The 19,515-nt window shown below is 43.5% G+C and overlaps 1 protein-coding gene and 1 long non-coding RNA gene across 2 annotated transcripts in view; one reads left to right on the forward strand and one right to left on the reverse strand.

The window, feature by feature from the left end:
* Positions 1-684: 684 nt before the first annotated feature.
* crim1 (cysteine rich transmembrane BMP regulator 1 (chordin-like)) overlaps positions 685-19,515 on the reverse strand; it is a 173,399-nt gene continuing 154,568 nt past the window's right edge. The window contains exons 15-17 of the mRNA XM_021585125.3: positions 14,816-14,938; positions 4,990-5,180; positions 685-4,593 (exon numbers count right to left, since the gene is read on the reverse strand). Coding sequence (XP_021440800.2) covers positions 4,408-4,593; positions 4,990-5,180; positions 14,816-14,938 — 500 coding nt within the window. The 3' untranslated portion in view covers positions 685-4,407. The remainder of the gene's footprint in view (positions 4,594-4,989; positions 5,181-14,815; positions 14,939-19,515) is intronic.
* LOC149972122 (uncharacterized) lies at positions 13,574-17,421 on the forward strand. The gene is made up of 3 exons (XR_016492024.1): positions 13,574-13,712; positions 14,081-14,142; positions 17,376-17,421. It is a non-coding gene; the product is annotated as an uncharacterized LOC149972122 (long non-coding RNA).

Genomic DNA, 19,515 nt, shown 5'->3' on the forward strand with positions numbered 1-19,515 from the left:
GAGGAAAGTCTACATGGAGTACCAAGGTCATTATAGCTACCTAAATCTCTATATTGTGTGTAAAGCCCCTTAAACTGCTGTATGAAAATGTATTCATATATAAATAAAGGCTTATGGGTTGCTTTGACCAGAAAATCATATTATTTTTATCCAAAGTGACTTACAGTGTGTGCATACAGTATGTTCGCACACACAGTATGTTAGTAATCCTTGCTGGAGTTGAACCTTTTACCTTGCGCTATGCTTTTGGTAACTGAGACATACAGGGCCAGGTACTGTATCACTTAGCAGACAACTGGAAGTGGTCACACATTATTTATCTGCCTCAGCTGGCTGGGTCTGATAAAATGTTTTGGTGCCATCACTTACTGAGTGAGTCATCGCTAAACGGGTTGACCTGCTGTTATATTTTCAAAGTGCTGCAGGTGAAATGGTGTTTTTGTTCCTGTGGAACGTTTGTTGTTGTTGATTGAACCTAGCCTCTATCTCTAAACCCACAGAGATTTCTTCCTCAAGCAGAAAATAGCCAAAAAAGTGCACCATTGACATTTCATGATTGAGGCAGAAATCCCTGAAGAGAAATCACAGAGGAGATGGACAGGTTTGTGTCAGATCCTGAGAGGTAAGAATGACAACACCAGTACTAGTAATACTAATAATGATTGCACGGAAGATCCACACAGCTGTTTTCAAATGATTTATTGTGCTGCAAAGAAACAAAAAATAATAATACAAGAACTTGCAAAAGATAATCTGCTGTGCTACGGGAAATTCAGTCAAATATTCATCTATCCTCTTAATAAATCTTGTTTTTGCAATATCATCATTATCAATATCAACATATTTTTTATTTTTACAAAAGCATGAAACACCAGTAATATTCAGACTCTAAAGGGGATTGGCAGTTGTGTAAATAAAATGGTTAACAGGAAAGAATGGGGACAGAGAGATATTTCCCTCTCAATAGGCTATCTTTATTGGAACAGAGGAAAACGCTCATCAGGGTGTCAGGCTTTTGTGCTCCTTGGACAAGGCAGATGTAGCCTGATCAGATGAATTTGTGTTGTCTAGCTATCCAACTCCTATGTTCTTTGTCACATTGTGTTACAGTAAACTGCGTGACAATGACCATAGGAGTTGGCAAGACAGCAAAAACAGATCTGGGATTCGGCTAAATCAGGTCCATGTGATAAAAAACACAGAAAAGATGTGAAAGCTTGTGATCCTCCAACTTCTCCACCTACCTAAAGTACAACCTTATTTACATGCTCTTCGAGAGACTGACACAACACTAAAATAGTTTCACAATTTCAGCTGCATCATCACTTAAGGCCTATTATGTTCATGTTCAATTATCTTGCTCATTAATAAATTATTTAGGTAATTTAACACAATAAATTAAATCTAATTTGTTTCCCTCTCTCTTTCTTTTCCAACAATGTTTTTATTTGTTTATTTTGGCAAGTGATACTCAAGTATTTACAACAATACTTGGAGGATGCACTGAAAGATACAACGATTTCACCCTGTAAGACCCATTGTGAATAAGATGCATTCCTGTATGAAGTTACTCAACCATACTGTAGGGGATGTAGCACCACATCCTGCAACATAGAGCCAAGTCACATATGAACCCAGCCAGTCAATGTGATGCGAGTATAATAGAACTTATGGTCCTTAATCAAATCAATTATTATGATCCATCACTTCACCGATTGGAAATGATGTGGATTGTGTATTTAAGTGAGGTTTCCCTGTGGTTTGTGTCCAGATGATAGACAGACCTGTAAATAATGGCTGGAGAATCAAACCAATCAACTTTCATTGAAAAAGCATTTACATACAGTACATGTCGTTTATATAGTAGATTTGAGTATGTTTTTCCTATGTCTGGAGAATATATATAGGTTAGGAGAAAACAGAGCAAGCTTCAGCTGCAATTCATGTTTTGAAAGGTAAATATTTACCCCTCTTGTTCTTGCCAGAAATCCCCACCTATAAACAGAAATGCAGTGCCTGCATACAATGACCGTGAGAGTTCTAAGTTAATTTAGGTTTTGTAGATCAAATATTCAGAAACAACTGGAACCTAACTGTAACACTGGGTCTGACAGGGCTCAGGAAAAAACCAAGGGCATCTCTTTCAATGAAAGGTTTTTTTTTTTTAATTAACCAAAAAAGGTTATTTTCAATATAAAAGTGCCAAGATGTATGATTCTAGTTAAATTTCTGTCAGACAGACTAAGATACATTGAAGACAAACTATAAAAGTCAACTACTACCCCTACCTTCCTCCATCCCACCCTCTCTCCCAGAGCTTATGTCCACCCACTTTTCAATAGTTTGACTTCAGAAAGGACAAATGAAAGAGAAGAATAACAGATTGAGAGAGCCTGGTACTGCTCAGCTCAGAACTCACTTGTCTATATTTGGTTGGCATTTTGGACATTGCTTCTTTCAGGGAAACTGATTGACTCAAATAGATAGGGAACTCACAGACCAATCAAACAAAGCCCTCATAGACAATTCTTTTTTTTTCTTAAAAAAATGACATCAAATAAATGAGGGAAAAACAGATTGAATAAGATTGTGTTTTTTCTGTCCTGTCTCTATCACTCCTCTTTTCAAAAAATCAATGCAAATGTTTGTTCTCATCATGTTTTCTATTATTAGATCAAATCTATTTCTCAATCATAAATACCTTCAATAGGAAATGAATTGAGAAATGTACATGTGAAGAAAAAATCATGTGTGCATGCATGTGTGGGTTGACACGTACATATATGAATAAACAACATACACATAGACACATACATACTGTATATAGTCACACAATATTTCATGTATTTTTCATCTTCAGCAGTAATATGTACATACGTGTTCCAACTGTATAATGTTTTGCAATGAATAAATGAAGACAAAGGTGCTTGGGTAATATCGAGAAGAGGAGACTGTTAGTCTTACAGCCAGTAAGACAAAAGGAGAAAAACATCAGAGCTACTTTAATATAGCTCGTCCTCAGAGAACCCCGAGAGAAAACACATTTGAACATATTCGTTGATTCTATGTTTTCTTGTATCCTCAGTGTTTCCTAAAGGAGCTAAATAGTCTCCCTATGTGTGTGCAACTCCATGTAAAACAGGACGTACAGAAACAAAGCAGAAAAGCTTGTAAAGCATATGCTCAAATCCTAAATCCTCAAGAACTACACGACCCACTGGGCACACACTGGTTAAATCAACGTTGCTGCCACGTCATTTCAATGACATTACATTGAACCAACGTGGAATAGACATATGTGCCCAGTGGGTAGCTTCATCCTGCCTTTATCAACCCAAACACATTTATTCTTTATCCAAATAAAAGACACCATTGTTTGCAGTGTGTGAAAGTCAGCGTCAGCCTGCCCTTTGTTGTTAAATACATTTAGCCAAAAGATTATGGAGAATTAAAAGTGACCAGGAAAATAACACTTATACATGTTGAGCAGAATATCAAAGGAAAAGAAATGGAGTGAATGAAGCTTCTTCTTCCTTTCCACCTTCTATCCAACAGGTGACGTTCCACAGAGGGAAAACAAGACAGCAAACCAATGTCAACGTTTTCAAAGAAGGTGAGGAAAGAGGAAGGCAAGAAGAGAGCAATAGTCCAGCTTGAACAGACCTGAGAGAGGTGCTCATCTGAGGTCTGTCTGTGACGGGGTCTACGGTATCTGAACTCTTTCTTTCTCTCATTCTCTCTCTTTCGGCTCAGTGCCACATAGAGTCTGGCAGTCGTCAGTCCGTCCTGCCACGGCTCAGATCAGACTGGCCACAGTGTTCCTCTAGCATCTCTCTTACAGGGTGTGTTTTGATACGACATACAGTCAGCAGAGCTTTGGTTCTAAAAGTTCAGTGTTCAACAGAAAACACTAGCTTGAATTATTCTGTTTATCTCTTCAAAGGCCTTTTTCAAGGAAGCAGGAATGCAGGAAAATACCATACTTTGAAAAATACCCACTTTTTCCTAATCGCAAAGATGTATATCTAACTTTAAACACACACACACACACACATTCACAAAGACCCACATACAGAAGCACGCCTCCATCACACACACCAAACACACGTGTAACACTCACTGGCAAAAAGAAGTTGAATAATAATCTAGGAAAAGTCTAGATTCTGGTTCTTCCATTATGTTAGCTGTAGTTTAAAATCATCATCATTATATTTTGTTTGATTCGTTATTCATCCTAGTTATTTTGTCATTGATAGGTTTGGTATCATTTTTCCATCCGTCTGTGTTAAGTAATAGTTGTTGTGACGGTACTGTAGGTAATGCGCTCTCTCTCTCTCTCTCTCATTTTGGCTGCTTGCTGACTGCTGAGTGTTGGACACGAGGCGAGGCCAGGCCAGTCTCTCTGTCTCACTGAGTCTGGTAGAAATTGTCAGCCTGCAGGTTGTTGAGGTTGTTTTGTTTCTGCATGCTGTAGTAACCGCTGTACCTGGAGTCAGGGTCAGCGATCCGGAGCATGCGCTGCGAACTGTCCACCTGCACCTTGGTGCCTTTCTGGCAATCCACATATACCAGCTGGTTGTTGAGGCAGGTGGGCTGCAGAGGACACACACACACACATACAGTTAGTTACTTCCACAGATCACACTCTAGTTAGGCTCAGAGCTTTAGATTTCATTTATATATTTATACTATATTATATTTCTCAATAAGGCTCGTTTCAGGCTGTATACATACAGTAAAGGCAGAATTTGCTGCTCATCATTACTACAAAGCTAGGCAATGTAATCATTCTATGTAATAGCACAACTTTTTTTTTTCATTAAATTATTTCAAGATTCAAATGTATAGACATTGATCAAGTATGCATCTCCACAAGCTGCTGATGTGATAATCTCTGGCATTTTAGACCATCAACTATATTACAACAACAACAAAGCAGTACAGAAACCAACAAGGCATACTGTAAATGTGGGGAATGGCACCCCTTACCTTAGTTGGGGTGCGATAGCAGAGAACGGGGATCCACTGCTTCTTCTGGTTAATGAAGAGAAGAGCTGTGATGGTGAACAGCATCATGATGATGGGCAGTGCCACCCATGCCACAGAGGGCAGTGTGGTGTCTTCTCTGGGAACTGGGGTCTTCCCATCCAGGTAGGGCATTTGGAGACTACCAAAGTTCCCTATGAAAGAGGCAGCACACAAACATTATGACACACCTAAAAGTCTGTATCACGAGATGTTTATATATTATTCATTAACTGGCAATTGGTTTCATGTAAGATTTGCCTTCATATGTAGCAGTTAAAATGAAACAGCAGACTCTGCTCCAAGTGGGGAGATGAAGAGTTACATATGTGCCTTCGGAAATTATTCAGACGCCTAGACTTTTTCCACATTGTGCTACGCTGTAAGTTACAGCCTTATTATAAAAAGTCCTCTGCAATCTACACACAATACCCCATAATGATAAAGCGAAAACGTTAGTAGAATTGTTTGCAAATATATTAAGAGTAAAAAACAGAAATACCTTATTTACAAAAGTATTCATGTACTTTGCTATGAGACTCGAAATTGAGCTCAGCTGCATCCTGTTTCCAAATCAAAGCAAACTTTATTTGTCACATGCTCCGAATACAACAAGTGCAGACTTTACTCTGAAATGCTTACTTACAAGCCCTTAACCAACAGTGCAGTTCAAGAAGAGTTAAGAAAATATTTACCAAGTAGACTAAAATAAAAAGTAACAATAAAAAAGTAACACAATAAGAAAAACAATACTGAGGTTATATACAGGGGGCACCGGTACCGAGTCAGTGTGCAGGGGTACAGGTTAGTTGAGGTAATTTGTACATGTAGGTGGGGGGTGAAGTGAATATGCATTGATAATAAACAGCGAGTAGCAGCAGTGTACAAAAGGGAGGGGAGGTCAATGTAAATTGTCCGGTGGCAATTTAATGAATTATTCAGCAGTCTTATGGCTTGGGGGTAGAAGCTATTGAGGAGCCTCTTGCCGTGAGGTAGCAGAGAAAACAGTCTATAACTTGGGTGACTGGAGTCTCTGACATTTGTATGGGCTTTCCTCTGACACTGCCTATTATATAGGTCCTGGATGGCAGGAAGCTTGGCCCGAGTGATGTACTGGGCCGTTCGCACTACCCTCTGTAGCGCCTTATGTCAGATGCTGAGCAGTTGCCATACCAGGAGGTGATGCAACCAGTCAAGATGCTCTCGATGGTGCAGGTGTAGAACTTTTTGAGGATCTGGGGACCCATGCCAAATCTTTTCAGTCTCCTGAGGGGGAAAAGGTTTTGTCGTGCACTCTTCACAACTGTCTTGGTATGTTTGGACCATGCTAATGGGGGCCTGTTCTCGACCCGCTAATGGGGGCCTGTTCAGCCACCTTTTCCTGTAGTCCACGATCAGCTTCTTAGTCTTTCTCACATTGAGTGAAAGGTTATTGTCCTGGCACCACAGTGCCAGTTCTCTGGCCTCCTCCCTATAGGCCTCCTTTCATCATTGTTGGTGATCAGGACTAACACTGTTGTGTTGTCAGCAAACTTAATGATGGTGTTGGAGTCGTGTTTGGCCACGCAGTCGTGGGTGAACAGGGAGTACAGGAGGGGACTAACCACACACCCCTGAGGGGCTCCATTGTTAAGGATCAGTGTGGCAGACGTGGTGTTGCCTACTCCTACCACCTTGGGTGGCCTGTCAGGAAGTCCAGGATCCAGTTGCAGAGGGAGGTGTTAAGTCCGAGAGTCCTTAGCTTAGTGATGAGCTTCGTGGGCACTATGGTGTTGAACGTTGAGCTGTAGTCAATGAACAGCATTCTCACATAGGTGTTCCTTTTGTCTATGTGAGAAAGGGCAGTGTGGAGTGCGATTGAGATTGCATCATCTTTGGATCTGTTAGAGCGGTATGCGGATTGGAGTGGGTCTAGGGTGTCCGGGAGGATGTTGAAAAAATAAGTTACACAAAATGCAAAAAAACTAATAAAACAATTGGTTGGGAGAATGTAGAACATCATCCATGTTCTTCGGCGCCATCTTTAATACATTGATCATCCTTGAGATGTTTCTACAACTTGGTTTGAGTCCACCTGTGGTAAATTAAATTGATTGGACATGATTTGGAAAGGCACCTGTCTATATAAGTTCCCATAGTTGACAGTGCATGTCAGAGCAAAAACCAAGCCATGAGGTCGAAGGAATTGTTGCGCTCCGAGACAGGGTTGTGTTGAGGCACAGATCTGGGGAAGGGTACCAAAACATTTCTGCATTTGTGCCTGTTAGTTTCCCTGAGTTTTCCCCACATTCCCAGCATAAGGCGCTCGTTGATTCAGGCGCAGCTGGGAATTCTATCAACGGAGCATTAGCCGTTAGGTTAGGGATCCTCATTTTTCCTATAGTTAGACCCTTCCCGGTACACGCTCTAGATAGTCGACCTTTAGGGTCCGGGCTAATCAAGGAGGCCACCATCTCCTTGGCCATGGTTATGCAGGGTAATCATAAGGAGAGAATCAGTCTCTTTCTCATTGACTCTCCTGTGTTTCCTGTGGTACTAGGCCTTCCTTGGCTCTGCATAACCCCTCTATTTCCTGGCAACAGACGGCTCTCACGGGGTGGTTGCGAGAGTGCCCAGGGAGGTGTGTAGGGGTTTCCGTTGGTGTTACCACGGTGGAAAGTCCAGACCAGGTCTCCACCGTGCACATCACCCAGAATATGCCGTTTTGGCTCTCGCCTTCTGTAAAAATAATTACCACCTCATCGAAGGGGGGATTGTGCGATAAATCTCCTGGCAAACGCTGCGCTTCCCAGGAGTCACGTGTATCCCCTGTCGCAAGCAGAGACGGTGGCTATGGATACATATGTCTCTGAATCCCTGCGTCAGGGGTACATTCACATTCACCCGCCTCCTCAAGTTTCTTTTTTGTGAAGAAGAAAGATGGATGTTTACGCCTGTGCATTGACTATAGAGGTCTTAATCAAATCACGGTACGGTACAGTTACCCTCTACCTCTTATCGCCATGGCGATTGAATCAATGCATGGGGCGCGCTTCTTCACGAAACTGGATCCCAGGAGTGCGTATAACCTGGTGCGTATCCGGGAGGGAGACGAGTGGAAGACAGCATTCTGTACCACCACAGGGCATTATGAGTACCTCGTCATGCCGTACGGGTTGATGAATGCTCCATCAGTTTTCCAATACTTTGTAGACAAGATTTTCAGGGACCTGCACGAGTGGTGTATATCGATGACATTCAGATTGACTCCGCTACACATGCCGAGCATGTGTCCTTGGTGCGCAAGGTACTTGGATGACTGTTGGAGCATGACCTGAACGTCAAGGCTGAGAAATGCCTGTTCTTTCAGCAGGCCGTCTCCTTCCTAGGGTATCGCATTTCCATATCAGGGGTGGAGATGGAGAGTGACCGCATTGCAGCCGTGCGTAATTGGCTGACTCCCACCACGGTAAAGGAGGTGCAGTGATTTTTAGGGTTTGCCAATTACTACTGGAGATTTATCTGGGGTTTTGGCCAGGTTGCTGCGCCCATTACCTCACTGCTGAAGGGGGGTCCTGAAAGGTTGCGGTGGTCGGCTGAGGCAGACAGGGCTTTTGGGCAACTAAGAGCTCTGTTTACTTCGGCTCCAGTGCTGGCCCATCCGGATCCCTCTTTGGCATTCATAGTGGAGGTGGATGCGTCTGAGGCTGGGATAGGAGCCATGCTCTCATAGCGCTCAGGCATGCCCCCGAAACTCTGCCCCTGTGCTTTCTTCTCGAAGAAGCTCAGCCCAGCGGAGTGTAACTATGATGTGGGGGACCGGGAGTTGTTGGCTGTGGTTAAAGCTTTGAAAGAGTGGAGACATTGGCTTGAGGGGGCTAAACACCCTTTTCTCATCTGGACTGACCACCGCAACCTGGAGTACATCCGGGCAGCAAGGAGACTGAATCCTCGTCAGGCAAGGTGGGCCATGTTCTTTACCCATTTTGTGTTTACCCTATTCTACAGACCAGGTTCCCAGAATAAGAAGGCAGACACACTGTCCCGGCTGTATGACACAGAGGAGCGGCCCATGGCCTCCTGCCTGGTAGCGCCGGTTGTGTGGGATCTGGATGCGGACATTGAGCAGGCCCGCTCAAGCGTACAGAGCCCGCTCCCCTCCAGTGTCCTGTTGAGCATATGTACGTTCCGTCTGCTGTCCATGACCAGTTGGGCCCACACATGCTGTCCATCTCCTGGGCCCACACGTCTCCCTCCTCTGGTCATCCGGGGATCGGTCGGACGGTGCGCTGTCTGACTGGGAAGTACTGGTGGCCCACTTTGGCTAAGGAAGTGAAGGTTTATGTCCACTCCTGCTCGGTGTGTGCCCAGTGTAAGGCTCCAAGACACCTGCCCAGAGGTAAGTTACATCCCTTACCCGTTCCACAACGACCTTGGTCACATTTGGCAGTGGATTTACTAACGGATCTTCCTCCCTCACAGGGAAATAACAAGATCCTGGTCGTTGTGGATCGTTTTCCTGTCGTCCTGTCGTCTCCTCCCTCTGCTTGGTCTCCCTACGGCCCTACAGACTGTGGAGGCACTGTTTACACATGTCTTCCGGCACTATGGGGTGCCAGAGGATATAGTGTTGGATCGTTGTCCCCAGTTCATGTCGAGAGTTTGGAAGGCGTTTATGGAACGTTTGGGGGTCTCGATTAACCTTACCTCAGTTTTTCACCCCGAGAGTAATGGGCAGGTAGAGAGAGTCAACCAGGATGTGGGCAGGTCTCTGCGGTCCTATTGCCAGGACCGGCCAGGGGAGTGGGCAGCGTTTGTGCCCTGGGCCGAGATGACACAGAACTCGCTTCGTCACTCCTCCACTAACCTCTCCCCCTTTCAGTACGTATTGGGGTACCAGCCGGTTCTAGCACCGTGGCATCAGGGTCAGACCGAGACTCCTGCAGTGGATGACTGATTTAGGCGCGGAGGAAACATGGGAGGCCGCCCGTGTCCATCTCCAGAGAGGCATGCGTCGCCAGAAAGCCAGTGCGGACCGTCACCGCAGTGAGACCCTGGTGTTCGCACCGGGGGACCGGGTCTGGCTCTCGACCCGTAACCTGCCCTGCCCTGCCGGAAGCTGGGTCCGTGGATTGTGGGGCCATTTAAAGTCCTGAGGGTGAACGAGGTCCCTCCACCCCCTTTGGGCATTTAGGGGGCCCCGGTGTACATCGTTCGTTCCATCCTGGATTCGAGGCGTCGGGTGGGGGGCCTTCAGTACCTCGTGGAGTGGGAGGGGTACGGACCGGAGGAGAGGTACTGGGTTCCGGTTGCAGATGTTTTGGATCCTGAACTGCTGCGGGAGTTTCACCGTCGCCGGCTGGATCGCCCTGCACCTCGTCCTCCGGGTCATCCTCGAGGCCAGTGTCGGCGAGCCGCTGGAGCCGCGGGGGGGGGTACAGTCACGACTTCCGCCGAAGTCGGCTCCTCTCCTTGTTCGGGCGGCGTTCGGCGATTGATGTCACCGGCTTTCTAGCCATCACCGCTCCATTTTTCATATGTCCATTTGTCTTGTCTTGTTTCCATAATCACCTGGTTTTCATTTCCCCAATCAATCTACTTGTATTTAACCCTCTGTTTCCCATCATGTTTGTGTGTAATTGTTTCATGTTATGTGGTGTTAGTTTACGCGCTTTACTTTTATGTTCCGTTTTTTGAGTGAGTATGATTTATGTAGTGCTCTCGTTTTTGGAACTATAATAAAAGTGTGCCTGTTCATTATACTCTGCTCTCCTGTGCCTGACTTTGCCTCCAATACACCATTGACACTTACATTGTTACCCCAGGAAATCTTAAGTTTTATTATATACAGCCGGGAGGAACTATTGGATATAAGAGCAACGTCAAATTACCAACATTGCGACCAGGAATACGACTTTTCCGAAGCGGATCCTCTGGTTGGTCCACCACCCAGGACAATGGATCGGATCCCAACCGGCGACCCAAAACAACTGCGCCACAGAAGGGGCAGACGGAGTGGTCTTTAGGTCAGGCTCCGTAGATGGGCACATTGTGTACTGCTCCCGAGTATACTACTCGCCAATGTCCAGTCTCTTGACAACAAGGTAGATGAAATCCGAGCAAGGGTTGCCTTCCAGAGAGACATCAGAGATTGTAACTGTCTTTGTTTCAAAGAAACATGGCTCACTCGGGATATGTTATCAGAGTCGGTACAGCCACCTGACAGAAACAAACATCTCTCTGGTAAGAAGAAGGGCAGGGGTGTATGCCTTATGATTAACAAGACGTGGTGTTGATCATAACAACATACCGGAACTCAAGTCCTTTTATTCACCTGACCTAGAATTCCTTACAATCAAATGCCGACCGTATTATCTACCAAGAGAATTCTCTTCGATTATAATCACAGTCGTGTATATCCCCCCCCCCCCAAGCAGACACATCGACATCCCTGAAAACACTTAATTGGACTCTATGTAAACTGGAAAACACATATCCTGAGACTGCATTTATTGTAGCTGGGAATTTTAACAAGGCTAATCTGAAACCAAGGCTCCCTAAATTCTACCAGCAATTATCAGAATTCACGACCCAGGCTGTCAAAACCCTGGATCATTGTTACTCTAACTTCCACGATTCCATTTTGTTGCTCCCAGCCAGAAACTAGACAGAAACTAAAACAGGAAACGCCCGTGCTCAGGTCTGTTCAACTCTGGTCTGGCCAATCGGATTCCATGCTTCAAGATTGCTTCGATCACGTGGATTGGAATATGTTCCGCATAGCGTCGGACAATAACATTGATGAATACGCTGATTCGGTGAGCGAGTTTAGTGTGCATCGTGATGTTGTACCCACAACGACTATAAAAACCTTCCCCAACCAGAAACCGTGGATGGATGGCAGCATTCGCGCAAAACTGAAAGCCCGTACCACTGCTTTTAATCAGGGCAAGGTGACCGGAAACATAACCGAATACAAACAGTGTAGCTAGTCCCTCCGCAAGGCAATCAAACAAGCTAAGCATCAGTATAGAGACAAAGTAGATTTGCAATTCAACGGCTCAGACACGAGAGGTATGTGGCAGGGTCTACAGTCATTCACGGACTACAAAAAGAAAACCAGTCCTGTCGCGTACCACGATGTCTTGCTCCCAGACAAACTAAACAACTTCTTTGCTCGCTTTGAGGACAATACAGTGCCACCGACACGGCCTGCTACCAAAACCTGCGGGCTCTCCTTCACTGCAGCCAATGTGAGTAAAACATTTAAACGTGTTAACCCTCGCAAGGATGCCGGCCCAGATGGCATCCCTAGCCAAGTCCTCAGAGCATGCGCAGACCAGCTGGCTGGTGTGTTTACGGACATCCTCAATTCTTATCCCAGTCTGCTGTTCCCACATGCTTCAAGAGGGCCACCATTGTTCCTTTCCCAAGAAAGCTAAGGTAACTCAGCGAAATGACTATCGCCCCGTAGCATTCACTTCCGTCATCATGAAGTGATTTGTGAGACTAGTCAAGGACCAAATCACCTCCACCCTACCTGACACCCTAGACCCACTCCAATTTGCTTAACGCCCCAATAGGCCCACAGACGACACAATCGCAATCCCACTGCACACTGCCCTAACCCATCTGGACAAGAGGAATACCTATGTAAGATTGCTGTTCATCGACTACAGCTCAGCATTTAACACCATAGTACCCTCCAAACTCAGGACCCCGGGTCTCGACCCTGCCCCGTGCAACTGGTTCCTGGACTTCCTGACCCCCCCCCCCCCCCCCCACGCATTAAGACTGAAAGAAATTACACAAATTAACTTAACAAGGCACACCTGCTAATTGAAATGCATTCCAGGTGACTACCTCATGAAGCTGGTTGAGAGAATGCCAAGAGTGTGCAAAGCTGTTATCAAGGCAAAGGGTGGCTACTTTGAAGAATCTCAAATATATTGTGATTTGTTTAATTTAACCTCTTAGAGCTCTAGGGGCGCTATTTCATTTTTGGATAAAAAACGTTCCCGTTTTAAGCGCGATATTTTGTCACGAAAAGATGCTCGACTATGCATATTCTTGACAGTTTTGGAAAGAAAACACTCTGAAGTTTCAGAATCTGCAAAGATTTTGTCTGTAAGTGCCCCAGAACTCATTCTACAGGCGAAACCAAGATGATGCATCACCCAGGAATTAGCAGAATTTCTGAAGCTCTGTTTTCCATTCTCTCCTTATATGGCTGTGATTGCGCAACGAATGAGCCTACACTTTCTGTCGTTCGCCCAAGGTCTTAGCAGCATTGTGACGTATTTGTAGGCATATCATTGGAAGATTGACCATAAGAGACTACATTTTCCAAGTGTCCGCCTGGTGTCCTGCGTCGAATTCGGTGCGCAATTGCCAGCTGCTTCCACTTTACCATTTGATTCAGGGGAGAAAGCATGTGTCCAAGAACGATGTATCAATGAAGAGATATGTGAAAAACACCTTGATGATTGATTCTAAACAACGTTTGCCATGTTTTCAGTCGATATTATGGAGTTAATTTGGAAAAAAGTTTGCGTTTTGAGGACTGAATTTATGGATTTTTTTTGGTAGCCAAATGTGATGTATAAAACGGAGCTATTTCTAATACACAAGGAATCTTTTTGGAAAAACTGAGCATCTGCTATCTAACTGAGAGTATCCTCATTGAAAACATCAGAAGTTCTTCAAAGGTAAATGATTTTATTTGAAGGCTTTTATGTTTTTGTTAATGTTGCGTGCTGGATGCTAACGCTAATGCTAACGCTAAATGCTAACGCGAAATGCTAACTCTAGCTAGCTACTTTTACACAAATTATTGTTTTCCTATGGTTGAGAAGCATATTTTGAAAATCTGAGATGACAGTGTTGTTTACAAAAGGCTAAGCTTGAGAGATGGCATATTTATTTCATTTCATTTGCGATTTTCATAAATAGTTAACGTTGTGTTATGCTAATGAGCTTGCTGATAGATTTACACAATCCTGGATACAGGGGTTTTTTCATAGCTAAACGTGACGCAGAAAACGGAGCGATTTGTCCTAAACAAATAATCTTTCAGGAAAAACTGAACATTTGCTATCTGAGAGTCTCCTCATTGAAAACATCTGAAGTTCTTCAAAGGTAAATGATTTTTTTGAATGCTTTTCTGTTTTTTTGTGTAAATGTTGCCAGCTGAATGCTAATGCTAAATGCTACGTTAGCCATCAATATTGTTACACAAATGCTTGTTTTGCAATGGTTGAGAAGCATATTTTGAAAATCTGAGATGACAGTGTTGTTAACAAAAGGCTAAGCTTGAGAGCTAGCATATTTATTTCATTTCATTTGCGATTTTCATGAATAGTTAACGTTGCGTTATGGTAATGAGCTTGAGTCTGTATTCACGAACCCGGATCCGGGATGGGGAGATCAGAAAGGTTAACAATTGTTTTGGTTACTACGTTATTTCATAGTTTTGATGTCTTCATGATTTTACAATGTAGAAAATTGAAAAATAAAGTAAAACCTTGGAATGAAACCAATTTTTGCTTTGTCATTATGGGTTATTGTGTGTAGATTGATGAGAAAAAAATACAATTTAATCCATTTTAGACTAAGTTGTAAAGTAACAAAATGTGAAAAATGTCAAGGGGTCTGAATACTTTACGAAGGCACAGTATGGACGACAGCAGAAACATTTAGCAGCTACAGCAGCACTGAGGAGACAGACAGTGTGTTTGTGTGTGTGTGAGTGCATGCTGTGTGGACACGTGTCTCTTTTTCAGACAAGGAAGTGTTTGATTTGAACTCTGACCTTTGAACTGGGGCATGATGTCGTTCTCACTGTGGGTGGGCCAGGCAGGCTGGTGCTGCTTCCTACCTCTGTGCTGGTCTGTCTTCTCAATGGGCATGTTGGTGGGGGCTGGTGCATACATCTCTGTAACATAACATGGAAACACATGGTTAGAGAGAGCAAGAGATGAATTAGGAGTTATATTGAAATATGTGGTGAGTAGGGATTAACATGGGTGACCGGGAACACTCTTTACATTTACCCCAAAATATTTATGACAATTACAATGTCGCCACTAATGCAATTCCACAAAGTACAAAACAGATTAGCAAAAACTTTCATTGCAAAGCCTTTAGCCTAGTGTATTTACTTCACACACACATAATTGATATTGCCGGACTGCACACACGACCTGAATGCAGTTAATAAACCCTATAGGAAACCCCTACAGCCTATAAAAGAACCTGTGCCACTTTGAGCTGTCATTGTGACTCTTCAGATAGTCACACATTTGATAGGCCTATGCACAATTCACTACAAAGGCATTTCTCTCACAGACATAAAGGTTGTTAACAATTCAGAGAGCAATGAGAGAAAATTCTATCCTGTTTTAGAGTTTAGGCTATTTTCCTATCCAGTCCCAATCCCACTGAAACCCCAAATCCTAAATTCTGTCTCGCATGAAAATTCCTTTCCTTCTGTAATCAATAGATTGCATTATCAAAGCACGTCTCTCACCTATGCATGTCAAAATACTGCTATATCATTTTCCTCATCGAGCAGACTCGGGATGGTTGTAACACGGGATAGTTATAACACTCAATATCTCCGATCAGGAACAGGCTAGTCCTCAACTGTCACGTGTACTCCCGCTCTCCCTCTCTGGCACTCGTGGTCGCCAGTTCTCATTATTACGCACACCTGTCACCAGCGTTACGCGCACCTGCGCCTCATGAGACATCACCTTCCTGATTACCTCCCCTATATCTGTCACTCCCTTTGGTTCCTTTCTCAGGCGTTATTGTTTCTGTTCCAGTGCTTCATGTCTGTACACTACTCATGTTTTTTGTTTTCTTCCATGTACATTTATTTATTAAATTCACTCCCTGTACTTGCTTCTGTTTATTAGCATACACATTACAGTATAACACCTCAGGTGATGCCGGGTCCATGGGCCGCTGCCGACGCAACCGGGGATGCCTCAGCTGGCTCGACCAGCTTCCATACCTCAGCTAATATGATAGGTTCACAAGCCATGGTTGGCTCATCAGGCTTCCATTGCAAAAGCTGGCTCGTCAGGATCTCAAGCCTCGGTTGGCTCGTCAGGTTCTCAAGCCTCGGTTGGCTCGTCAGGTTCTCAAGCCTCGGTTGGCTCGTCAGGTTCTCAAGCCTCGGTTAGCTTGTCAGGTTCTCAAGCCTCGGTTGGCTCGTCAGGTTCTCAAGTCTCGGTTGGCTCGTCAGGTTCTCAAACCTCGGTTGGCTTGTCAGGCTCCCGCACCTCAGCCGGCTCTACGGGCTCCCGAGCCTCAGCCGGACCTATGGGTTCCTGCACCTCAGCCGTTTCTACGGGTTCCCGCGCCTCAGTAGAGTTTGGCGTCCTGTGGCTGGAGCCACGCGTCAGGGAGGGGGTACTGTCACATCTACTCCCGCTCCCCCTCTCTGGCGCTTGTTGTCGCCAGTTCTCATTATGCACACCTGTCACCATCGTTACGTGCACCTGCGCCTCATGAGACTCACCTGGACTCCATCACCCTCCTGATTACCTCCCCTATATCTGTCACTCCCTTTGGTTCTGTCACGCCCTGACCATAGAGAGCCCTTGGTTCTCTATGGTGTAGTAGGTCAGGGCGTGACTAGGGGGTGGTCTAGCTCAACATTTCTATGTTGGTGTTTTGTATGGTTCCCAATTAGAGGCAGCTGGTAATCGTTGCCTCTAATTGGGGATCATTGTTAGGTAGCCATTTCTCCCATCTGTGTTTGTGGGATATTGTTTTGTGTTTGTGCATGTGCACCACTACTTTCACGTTTCGTTATTGGTTTATTGTTTTTGTTTAAAGTTTCACCATAATAAAGGTGTGGAACTTCAATCACGCTGCGCCTTGGTCCCGTCCTTATTACGAACGTGACAGGTTCTTTACTCAGTGTCACGCCCTGACCTTAGAGAGCTTTTTGTGTCTCTATTTTGGTTTGGTCAGGGTGTGATTTGGGTGGGCATTCTATGTTAATTTGTCTATGTTTTGAATTTCTTTGTTTTGGCCCGGTATGGTTCTCAATCAGGGACAGCTGTCTATCGTTGTCTCTGATTGGGAACCATACTTAGGTAGCCTTTTCCCACCTGTGTTTAGTGTTCTGCACCTGACAGGACTTTGTAATTTTGTTCTAGTGTTCAGAAGTAAATACAATCATGAACACTTACTACGCTACGCTTTGGTCCGATCCTTCTTCATTAGATGACCGTTACACTCAGGCGTTATTGATTCTGGATATATGTTTCATGTCTGTACATTTCTCGTGTTTTTTTTTGTTCCATGTTCGTTTATTTATTAAATTCACTCCCTGTACTTGCTTCCCATTTTATTAGCGTACACGATGCATCAACACTCACGTGAAGAAGCAAGACTCTGCACATTTTGAGGTAAGAATGTTTTTTTTTTTTGTGATGGCATCACCTGCCTTGTAGTTAGATTCACCAAACATTTACCTGGTTAATGACCCGTGTGTCTTTATATATTTCATGTAATTTAGCAATGATAAAGTTTTAATATGTAGCTAAAATTGAAACTAGCTAATTACAAACACGCACACACATTCAGTTGAGAAGTTAATAGAGGGTTAATCAGGCGCACACACACACACACACCCCTCACACACACATTTTGAATGTAGTAGTTCAATCTCTGAGAAATTGACAAAAAATGCTAAGTGTTACAACCATCCCCGGTCTCCCCTACTTGCTGCCGTTATGAGAGCTTCGGCCGAGAATGTGATCAACAAACGATATAAGAGTATATATGGATATGTTTAAAACAAAGTTGGTCCCCATTAACTTCTTAAGGTATAGTGGGCAGCATTTTCACTTTTGGATAAATAGCATGCCCAATTTCAACTTCCTGGTACTCATGCCAAGAATATAAGATATGCATAGTATTAGTAGATTTGGATAGAAAAAACTCAGAAGTTTCTAAAACAGTTTGAATCATGTCTGTGAGTATAACAGAACTTATGTAGCAGGCAAAACCCAGAGGACTAACCGTTCAGAATGTATTTCATTTTAGGTCTCTGTCTGTTCATTGATTTCTCATTGGGAAACAATATTTCTTAGGAACTTCTTTTCAGTTCATACCGCTTCCACTGGATGTCACCAGTCATTGGAATTTGGTTGAGGTTATTCCTTTGTGCAATGAAGAAGTATGGCCATCTAGGAACTGCGTAACACTGTTGAGAGTTGCACAAGACTTGAAAAGTAGCTTGGTTTGTTGTCTTCCTGTATTGAACACAGATAAACCAGTCTTCAATTTGATCGATTATTAACGTTTAAAAATACCTAAAGTTGTATTACAAAAGTAGTTTGAAATGTTTTGGAAAAGTTTACAGGCAACTTTTGAAATATTTTGTAGTGACGGTGCGCAATTTGGAAGCTGTTTTTTTTCTGGATCAAACGCGCCAAATAAATTTACATTTTGGATATATATGGACGGAATTAATCGAACAAAAGGACCAATTGTGATGCTTATGGGACATATTGGAGTGCCAACAAAATAAGCCTGTCAAAGGTAAGGCATGTTTTATATTTTATTTCTGCGTTTTGTGTAGCACCTGCAGGGTTGAAATATGCTACCCTCATTGTTTACTGTTGTGTTATCATCAGATAATAGCTTCTTATGCTTTTGCCGAAAAGCCTTTTTCAAATCTCACAACGAGTGTAGCTTTAATTTAGTATCTTACATGTGCGATTTAATGAAAGTTTGATTTTTATATAATTTTATTTGAATTTGCCGCGCTGCATTTTCCTTGAGCGTCCCCTATACCATAAGAAGTTTTAAGTTCCTTCGCTATTTAATCTCTTTATTTCCCTGTTATTCATGAGCCGATCTTCAATCTATATAATAATTCATTTGATTTGGCTAAATATAGGAGATATTCTGTCATTTGTTGAAGCTGTTTAGAAAATTTGGTCATTTGACTTTTGTTTAACTGCCGCTACACAAAGTTTGTATGATTGGACAACACTATAGTCGGGGTGCACTCTGTGTCTATCCTGAGTGTGCTCTGTCGCGATAGCCTTACTGCGAAAATGCTCTGAATTCACTGAGGTACATTATAACGCTCTGAATTTATGAACGGCCTGTTTCGAAATTCACAACGTCTTTGGCGATCAAAGAGTTTCTCTATCATTACTAAATATCAGTTTCCTCTGTAATCTTTACATAGTGGCGGAGCACTACTCTTACTTGGGGAAAACCCAATAAAAAAATTCTATAATAATTTGATATAATAAATGTATATAAGAATTTTGGGGTATTTTTTGGGAACATTTTCGGGAGCGAGTGTAGTGAGTTAGTGATGATGATGTCACTCTTGCTGCAGGTGATTCCTTGATCCACCTCTACGCAGACGACACCATTCTGTATACATCTGGCCCTTCTTTGGACACTGTGTTAACAAACCTCCAGACGAGCTTCAATGCCATATAATGCTCCTTCCATGGCCTTCAACTGCTC

The sequence above is a fragment of the Oncorhynchus mykiss genome, chromosome 25 (genome assembly GCF_057628025.1).
Source record: "Oncorhynchus mykiss isolate SJ-2025 chromosome 25, ASM5762802v1, whole genome shotgun sequence".
Lineage (NCBI taxonomy): Eukaryota > Metazoa > Chordata > Actinopteri > Salmoniformes > Salmonidae > Oncorhynchus > Oncorhynchus mykiss.